Raw genomic sequence first — 10000 nt, forward strand, 5'->3', positions numbered from 1 at the left:
AAGGACATGCAAAGTGAGTCTATTGCTATTTGAATAGTATTGCTACCTGGCCTGGGCTGTTTATACAGTGTTCCCATTGAAAAAAAAGATGCGCCAAGTTTTCTTTGTCAAGGAGTGAGAGTTTCTCGAAAGAGTCATTGAGGCAGATAACAAAGAGTAAATGGAATGATTCCGATCCTGCCTCAGCTTCCATTACTGGAAAATAATTATAGCTAATGAATATGCACAAGAGGGAATAATGGCAGGGTAAATAAAGGGACAATTGATTGGAGAAAATTCATAGCAAAGGTATTTATTGCACTACAAGCAGCAGCCCATAGGCTCCCAGAGCACATACCCCTGCTAGTCTGCCCTCAGTGGAATATATGGTCTTGGCTGCCATTGTAGGTGACACAATCAGAATATATGCTTATTATTCCTATAGACTTGGCTGTGAGGGGACAGACAGGTTAATCGTGATTTGCTTCTAAAATAAAACAAGCAAGTGTTGTATGTTTGCACTGAATCCAAAGCTGGGCATTTTTCTGAGCAAATCAAAGGGAGTGTAGCCCTTTTCCTGCTCACTCATCTGAAGGTAAGTACATTCTCTCTGGCGTTCAGTAACAATGACTCTGCCTGCTTTTTCCACCGTCCTGGGGTGGCTATAGGGGAATTTCAATAACTGTGACAAGGGTGACTGATTTGTGAACTATTAAAAAAAAAAGGGGGGGGTCGTCCATGTCACCAAATTTATACTGCTCCATTTACAAATTAAAGAGGAAAATAAATATCTAAATGAATATATATATAGAAAGAGAGTGAGAGAGAGAGAGAGAGAGAGAGAGAGAGAGAGAGAGAGAGAGAGAGAGAGAGAGAGAAGAGATAGAATGAGAGAGAGAGAGAGAGAGAGAGAGAGATCCTGGCAAAAGAAATACAGCTCACAAAGAGTTAACTAAACAATAACAGATTATAAAAAATAAATAAAAAGAAATAAAATTAATGAATGAAATAAAAAGAATTGTCACCCACCTGTGCTGTGATGGGTACAGAATACAAGGAATAATTCTGAAAAAAATAAAGTAAAAAAAAAATTGGAAAAGGCATAAATGCAGAAAGTTCACCTCCCTTGTACAGTTATGTTTAGGTGACGGGGGTGGAAAGTAGAGACTGCAGTGTAGATGTATATTGAAAATAAGAAAGAAGGCATGTTGTTCTAGGGATAAGATGTGGAGAAATGAAGAAGTAACGGGGGTTTTGCAAGATTTTTTTTTCCCCTCCTGTAGAATTTGGGCAGGAAAAAAAAAAAAAAAGTTGCTACTCCTAAAAAGATTGTTTGTCCTGAGCAGTGTCAGCCTCCCTGACACAATACCTGGGATGGATGAGTGCAGGCAGCCAATGGAGGGGAGGCTGGGCCTCTGGGAGGCCTTGGTAGGAGAGGCAGGGAGACAGGGGGGGTGAGGGCGACCACCAATGGGCTCTGACGTCGTCCATACGTGACTCCGCCCCCTCCTCCCATTCATCAAGGGGGGACTGAGTCGTCCTTTCAATTCATTTATCTGCAGGAATGATTGCCGCTATCAGTCTCCAGCTCAACGCCCGGCTGAGGAGGTGAAAGTTTCTCCCCAGGAAGATAAACCGCAAAAGACAATATTGTGCATGATTTCATCACAGAGAGAGAGAGAAAAAAATAATAATAATAAAACAAGAGAAAGAAGAAATCTCCCCGAATTAGAACAACATTCCCATGCACGATCCTCCAGCTACAATCGCTGCTGCAGCCCCGGTGCACGAACAACTCGAGTTTTCGCTCCATCGCTGAGATTCCATCGATGTAAAAGCAGCGCGATCACGATCGATCTCCTCCTGCGCGCACGGTCTCGTTGTTGGACGATCGGCTGAAGAAGAAGAAGAAGCAGAAGAAGAAGAAGAAGAAGCAGAAGCAATGCTGCTGGACGCAGGACCTCAGTACCCGGCCATAGGAGTCACTACCTTCGGCTCTTCCAGGCATCACCACTCCACGGGCGACGTGACGGATCGAGAAGTGGGTCTGGGCATCAACCCTTTTGCAGATGGAATGGGCGCCTTCAAGATTAACCCCAGCAGCCACGATCTCGCCTCTGGTCAGACTGCATTCACATCCCAGGCTCCGGGCTACGCTGCGGCAGCGGCTTTGGGGCATCACCACCACCCCGGACATGTCAGCTCGTATTCCAGCGCAGCCTTCAACTCCACCCGGGACTTTCTATTCCGTAACCGGGGGTTCGGTGAAGCTGCCAGTGCCCAGCACAGCCTGTTCGCCTCCGCTGCGGGGGGCTTTGGTGGACCCCACGGCCACACTGATGCTGCGGGACACTTGATCTTTCCAGGACTACACGATCAGACCGCCAGCCATGGCTCCCCCAATGTGGTGAACGGGCAGATGAGGCTGGGCTTTTCTGGAGACATGTATGGGAGACCAGACCAGTATGGACAGGTGACCAGTCCCAGATCTGAGCACTATGCATCCACCCAACTTCATGGTTACGGCCCTATGAACATGAATATGGCTGCCCACCATGGGGCAGGGGCCTTCTTCCGTTACATGAGGCAGCCCATCAAGCAAGAACTGATTTGCAAATGGATTGAACCAGAACAGTTGTCAAACCCCAAAAAGTCCTGTAACAAAACTTTCAGCACCATGCACGAGCTGGTCACCCATGTCACGGTGGAGCACGTTGGAGGACCCGAGCAGTCCAATCATATATGTTTTTGGGAAGAGTGTGCCAGAGAAGGGAAGCCCTTTAAAGCCAAATACAAACTGGTCAACCACATCAGAGTCCACACAGGTGAAAAGCCCTTCCCCTGCCCCTTCCCTGGATGCGGGAAAGTCTTTGCCAGGTCAGAGAACCTAAAAATCCACAAGAGAACTCATACAGGTATTTCTTTTTTTTATTCTTATTATTATTTGTAAACACAACTAAAATTATATTTATTCTTCTGTTCTCCTCCAGATGTTGCAAAACTACAACTCCCAGCATGCCCGGACAGCCGAAGGCTGTCCGGGCATGCTGGGAGTTGTAGTTTTGCAACATCTGGAGGACCGCACAGGTTGGAGACCTAGTAATATTATCTAAAGTCCTAATAGCACAATATTCTGTTGCAATGTTATTTACAAACCAATGTAAAATTCCAATATATATATATATATATATATATATATATATATATATATATAGTGCAGTTTTTTTCTATTACAATTTAAATAATAACTGATGAATATTTGCATTTTTTTTATATATATATATTTTTTTTATTTTTTTTATTTTGCCCACCAAACCTCCGTTATTGACGATCGTTTCGTTGGCAGCCTATGTTTATTTATTGATGTCTTCCAGCAGAACAAAAATAAACTTGTCGACCTGTCAGATCTGTCTCCCTGCCGGATAGGCTTAATTGCGTTACCGTCGGAAATTCGTGCTAAATATTCAATTATCCAATTTTCATTTGGAATTGACAAATATTTGTTAAAAATCGAGTTATGTAGTCATTGCCATCAATCAAAGCCAAAAGCCATAGATAGCAGTGACCGGGAAACAAATGTGTAGGCATCGAGATTGTGTCAGATTTTTTTGTTTTGTTTTAGTTTTTTAATATCTACAGTAAAATCTAGATGCCTCATTTTAAAGTGATACATCGATTTGATGGTTCTAGAGAATCAAAACGTATTTTGATAAATATTGGGAGAAAAATAAATGTGCCCATAAATAAATCTGTAACAGATTCATATGTTCATTATAAATTCATTTCATGCATATTTCACCGGGTTAATGGATTGTATTACATTTGTTTTTCTTGTGCATTTTATAATAGGAGAGAAACCCTTTAAGTGTGAGTTTGAAGGCTGTGACAGACGATTTGCAAATAGCAGTGACCGTAAAAAACACATGCACGTCCATACTTCAGACAAGCCTTATCTGTGTAAGATGTGTGACAAGTCCTACACCCACCCAAGCTCCCTCAGAAAACACATGAAGGTAAATAAACTGCACTGTGGATTGTGCCCAGACATCCATGAACCGAGCAGAGGAACCCAACTGCCCCGGCTTATATCGTCAGATATTCTCTGTGCATTATTTATTTCATTTCAATCAAATTGTCAACTTTACTTCATCCTGACCCAGATTCTGCTGCAGTGTTTACATCTCTTGTGGTTAAATGTTTATATTATAGTTTCACTCGGTTTATACAGAGCTGACTACACTGTATATATACATAGATAGATAGATAGATAGATATGAGATATATAGAGAGATAGATAGATATGAGAGATAGATAGATATGAGATAGATAGATATGTGATAGAGAGATATGAGATAGATAGATAGATAGAGATAGATAGATATGAAATAGACAGATATGAGATAATAGATAGATAGATATGAGAGAGATAGATAGATAGATATGAGATAGATAGATATGAGATAGATAGAGAGATAGATAGATAGAGAAATAAATAAATAGATATGAGATAGATAGAGACAGATAGATAAATAATGAGATAGATAGAAAGATATGAGATAGATAGAGAGATATATAGATAGATATGAGATAGATAGAGAGATATATAGATAGATATGAGATAGATATGAGATAGAGAGATAGATAGATATGAGATAGATAGATAGATGGATAGATATGAGATAAATAGATAGATAGATAGATAGATAGATATGAGATAAATGCATTCATATGAGAAAGAAAGATGATAGATATTAGATAGATATGAGATAGATAGATAGATAGAAGGAAATATAGATTAGATTAGCGTTTCCCAACCAGGGCGCCTTCAACTTTTTCAAAACTACAACTCCTAGCATTCCCAGACAGCCAGCGGCTGTCCGGGCATGCTGGGAGTTGTAGTTTTGAAACAGCTGGAAACACCCAGGATGAGAAACTCTGGATTAAATAGATAGATAGTTAGAGATTGTCACCAGACACATACATTCTGGGAGATAGATAAATTGATACAAAGACAGAAAGACAGACACAAGGTTAGATAGAGAGATAGATATGAGATGGATAGATATGAGATAGATAGATAGATATGAGATAGATAGATAGATATGAGATAGATAGATAGATATGAGATAGATAGATAGATGCATGTTTAACAAATCTCTCGAATACTGTTACAGTGTATACAATTGTATTTTTAATTTGCTCTAGTGTTTGATCACAGTTTATATATATACATTTCCAGGCTTATAATCTTGTACAGTATATAGAATGCCATCATTTATTTCTTATTGCTTCAGCGTATACAGTCTACACCCATAGTATTGTTCTTACGTAAACAATTCTATCTTTCTATTACTCCTCCTCTCGATACTGCATTCATATGTATTATGTATACACCAGAACGTATAATGCCCCTCTGTTGTATACAGTCCTATAGTGGCCACTTTGCAATAATGTTTACGACCCTTCATTTATTGCTACAGTATATACAGTCAGAGTCCATATTTCTTGAATCCCTAGATAACAGGGGACAAATGCTGCCCACTTTATAGCACAAACCCCTTTCTCCTGGCAACCAACAAAAAAGCTTTTTGACAGTCTACACCCCGCATCCAATCTCTTGTATTCTTCCTGGAATAAATAAGGATTGTGTGTTAGATAATAAAAGATGGAGGGAACCCAGCAGAAGTTGTGCCACTTGCTGGTTATTATAGTGAAGATTTAGTAAAACTGTGATGAATCTACTGTATAGGGATTGGGATCATAAACAGCTTTTTATAGATACATATATATATCTATATCTTTTTTCTCTTCCTCTTTCTCTTGTCTAGGTCCACGAATCCTCTTCCCAGGGGTCCCAGCCTTCCCCAGCAGCCAGCTCAGGCTATGAATCTTCAACGCCCCCAACAATTGTGTCTCCTACTTCAGAAAACCAGAGCACAAGTTCCTTATCCCCTTCCTCCTCAGCAGTCCATCACACGTCCAGTCACAGCACGCTCTCATCAAATTTTAACGAATGGTACGTTTAAATAAACACATATTTAACAAAAAAGACTTCCACATTAATGATGAACACTTCCAGTCTAATCCTAAAGCTGCCACATAGACCCAGGATGGAATAACAATGAAGAATGAGACCTTGTATTGCAATGTCTACAGGCTTTGGTAGAACAAAATATAAGGGGATTGTAGGATGCATGAGAAGAGTTCCCAGGCCAAAAAGCCAACTGTGTAGGGTTTAATGAACCACTATTAGAGGTCTCAATCTGCATGTCTCTTCTGGCGGCCTTTTTTTTGTTTTTGTTTTTTTGTTTATTTTGTTGTAAATACAGAATTATTAGTTGAAGAAGAAATGTACTGTTGATTTTGTAAATAGTTGTATAACAAGGGATATGTGGAATTGTGATCACTGCATCTATGTGTGTTGGGGATGGGGGAAGGAAATGTGTACCAAAATGTGAACTCCATTGTATTCTGATGACAGTCTAAAAAAAAAGAAAAGAAAAAACAAACAAAAAAAAAAAAGCCTCCATCTAACAGACTCTTTACTGGTTTCAGTGTGCTTCTCTGTATAAAGTGCAAGCTCTTCGTCCCAAAGTCCAGTCCGGTTTATTTAGTGCAGTGATATGTTGTTCTTACTACACGTCATGTCAATGAATTCGTTCAGTGCAAAGCCTGGAACTTTACGTGTTACAATCTGTTACATTTTTTTTTGTTTATGTAAAGTGATATTAAAAGATAAAAAAAACAAACAAAAATATATATATATTATCTGTCCGTTGCTTTTGCACCATTAATGTATATATATATATATAGAGAGAGATTTCATCACTTTCTTATTTATCCGCATGTAAAAGGCCGGCTACATGTAATTAACAGAATATTCAATATTTATGGATAGAAAGAAGAAGAAGAAAAAAAAAAAAACAATTGGTAAAATGTAAAATTTTAGTTCGCAAAGCTGTTTCGTAATATTTCGTACACGATTAAAGACTATGAAAAATCTCAGTCCTTTGTGGGAGGCATCCTTATTTAATATATGTCCCCAACCCCCCCCCCCAATTTAGGGTCACAGAGCACTATTGTGATACATGGAGAAACCCTCACCAACCTATAGAAATCCAATTTAGGAATTGCATTGCCAGTGTCGACTGCATTTGTATATTCCTGTTCTCTATGTCCACAATCCCTGCCATGGAGATCTTAAGAAGTGCATTAAGAATAGTATTGATAACTAAATAAATAAATAATGACGCCCATGTTTATGTGGAATGTACCCCATAAATGTCTATTAGAGCTGGCAATAGATTGACTCCAAATGTATATTCTACATTACATTGTAACCGCCTTAAGTGTTGATTTTTTTTTTATCGAAATCAATTACTTAGGTTGTAGTTATGATCGTGGCGGTTTTTTTTTTGTTCTTGCATCTTAAACGGACCCATCGAAAATAAATCAAGGCGCACTAATTGTCTGTAAGTTGATTATCTATGTCTTTTTATTTATTCCTAATTTGCTTAAGAAATTCGTTCCGTTGACTGGCGATGATACAGTAGATTTGTAAATGAGGAGGCGATAAAAAAATGGAAATGACTTGTGCTTAATGAGTGTTGCAGGACGTCTTTTCTGGAAGTCAAATTGTCTTTGTTGCAGATTAGTTTGATAGATTTGGGGGGTATGGAGTGGTATCTATTGTCCTGATTTGCTGCCAGGCACACAGTCTAACCCAGTGTTTCCCAACCAGGGTGCCTCCAGCTGTTGCAAAACTGCAACTCCCAGCATGCCCGAAGGGCATGCTGGGAGTTGCAGTTTTGCAACAGCTGGAGGCACCCTGGTTGAAAAACACTGGTCTAAAAAAAGAGGCACACACAGCAGATAGGAAGTTTGGAGCAAGCTGGGCTGGGGATCAGCCATGACATCTACTCACTAAAGGAGAACAGGATGTGATGCTTGTTCTATCTACTGTTCTATTCTGATTTATTCCATATTTTCAGTGAAGAATTATTATTTTTTTTTACATTCCATGTTGTGTCTTGCTGTAATATATTTATTGCAGTGTGGGGGCAGGCCTGGGGTAATGGCAGCAGAGAAGAGCGCCACCTTGGATTTACTAATGCTAAACTTTCGGAACAATGCAATGCAGTGCTGATCCCCAGCCCTCCACTATCACAAACCAGTGCAGGATTTAATGCAGTCTGCTGGCAGTGTGGGAACACTATAGAGTTCAGATATTTAGCCTGGTTTTGGGGAATTTGGGGAATTTGGGGAATAGAGAAACGCATTTGAGTGACGTTGATAAAAAAAAGGAAAATAATATTTGTTATATTATTTGTTCTGTCAGCTCAGATTTTTAGATATTTCCTATATCCTAAGTTACATGCTTTAGTGCATGAATATATAGATTGATAAGAGATAGATAGATAGATAGATAGATAGATAGATAGATAGATAGATGGATGGATAGATAGATAGATAGATATGAGATAGATAGATAGATATGAGATAGATATGAGATAGATAGATAATGAGATAGATAGGAGATAGATAGATAGATAGATAGATAGATAGGTAGATGGATAGCTAGATAGGAGATAGATATGATGATAGATAGATAAATAGATAGATAGATATGATGATAGATAGATAGATGGATGGATAGATAGATAGATATGAGATAGATAGATACATATGAGATAGATATGAGATAGATAGATAGATAGATGGATAGATGTATGGGTAGATAGATAATTATGAGATAGATATATAGATAGATAGATATGAGATAGATAGATAGATATGTGATAGATAGATATGAGATAGATAGATATAGATAGAAATGAGATAGATAGATGGATAGATGGATGGATATATATATATATATGAGATAAATAGATATGAGATAGATATGAGATAGATAGATATGTGATAGAGAGATATGAGATAGATAGATAGAGATAGATAGATATGAGATAGATAGATATGAGATAGATAGATAGATGGACAGATGGATAAAGCCCCCTTTGTGGCCTCCTGGCTGCTCCTTCCCCATGTTGTGGATGTGAATTATCAGTCATCCTGGGATCTAATTAAGTAGAAACATTAGGGTTTTGTGTTGCCTGCTCACTACTATATCCCTCAGACCGATATTAATGGCGGAGGTTAGATGAAATGGCCTTTTTAACTTAAATGTAGTCTATTACTTTGTTCCTACCTTTAATGTCTGCTTCTTGAGATGTATATTTCATACTTTACTTCACGGGCTATTAGCTTTAGAAATACATGAATGTTATCAGTGAAATATGTTGTTCAACTCTATTTAGCAGGAACCCAAGATTGTGTTACAGATGACCTGATACAATGTGTGCGGGGCTGTGTGTGTGTGTGCGGGGCTCTGTGTGTGTGTGTGTGTGTGCGGGGCTGTGTGTGTGTGTGTGTGCGGGGCTCTGTGTGTGTGTGTGTGTGCGGGGCTCTGTGTGTGTGTGTGTGTGTGTGTGTGCGGGGCTGTGTGTGTGTGTGTGTGCGGGGCTGTGTGTGTGTGTGTGTGTGTGTGCGGGGCTGTGTGTGTGTGTGTGCGGGGCTGTGTGTGTGTGTGTGTGCGGGGCTCTGTGTGTGTGTGTGTGTGCGGGGCTCTGTGTGTGTGTGTGTGTGTGTGTGTGCGGGGCTGTGTGTGTGTGTGTGTGCGGGGCTGTGTGTGTGTGTGTGTGCGGGGCTCTGTGTGTGTGTGTGTGTGTGTGTGCGGGGCTCTGTGTGTGTGTGTGTGCGGGGCTGTGTGTGTGTGTGTGTGCGGGGCTGTGTGTGTGTGTGTGTGTGCGGGGCTCTGTGTGTGTGTGTGTGCGGGGCTGTGTGTGTGTGTGCGGGGCTGTGTGTGTGTGTGTGTGCGGGGCTGTGTGTGTGTGTGCGGGGCTCTCTGTGTGTGTGTGTGCGGGGCTGTGTGTGTGTGTGTGTGTGTGCGGGGCTGTGTGTGTGTGCGGGGCTGTGTGTGTGTGTGTGGGGGGGGGGGGGGGCTGTGTGTGTGTGTGTGCGG

At 40.2% G+C, this 10000-nt stretch overlaps 1 protein-coding gene across 1 annotated transcript; it reads left to right on the top strand.

The window, feature by feature from the left end:
- Positions 1-1572: 1572 nt before the first annotated feature.
- Positions 1573-6734, top strand: ZIC1 (Zic family member 1). The gene is made up of 3 exons (XM_056564829.1): positions 1573-2894; positions 3829-3992; positions 5808-6734. Exons 1-3 carry the CDS (start codon positions 1922-1924, stop codon positions 6003-6005), a joined length of 1335 nt encoding a protein of 444 aa, XP_056420804.1. The 5' UTR covers positions 1573-1921; the 3' UTR covers positions 6006-6734.
- The last annotated feature ends 3266 nt before the right edge of the window (positions 6735-10000 follow it).

Source organism: Hyla sarda, chromosome 3 (assembly GCF_029499605.1).
Source record: "Hyla sarda isolate aHylSar1 chromosome 3, aHylSar1.hap1, whole genome shotgun sequence".
Lineage (NCBI taxonomy): Eukaryota > Metazoa > Chordata > Amphibia > Anura > Hylidae > Hyla > Hyla sarda.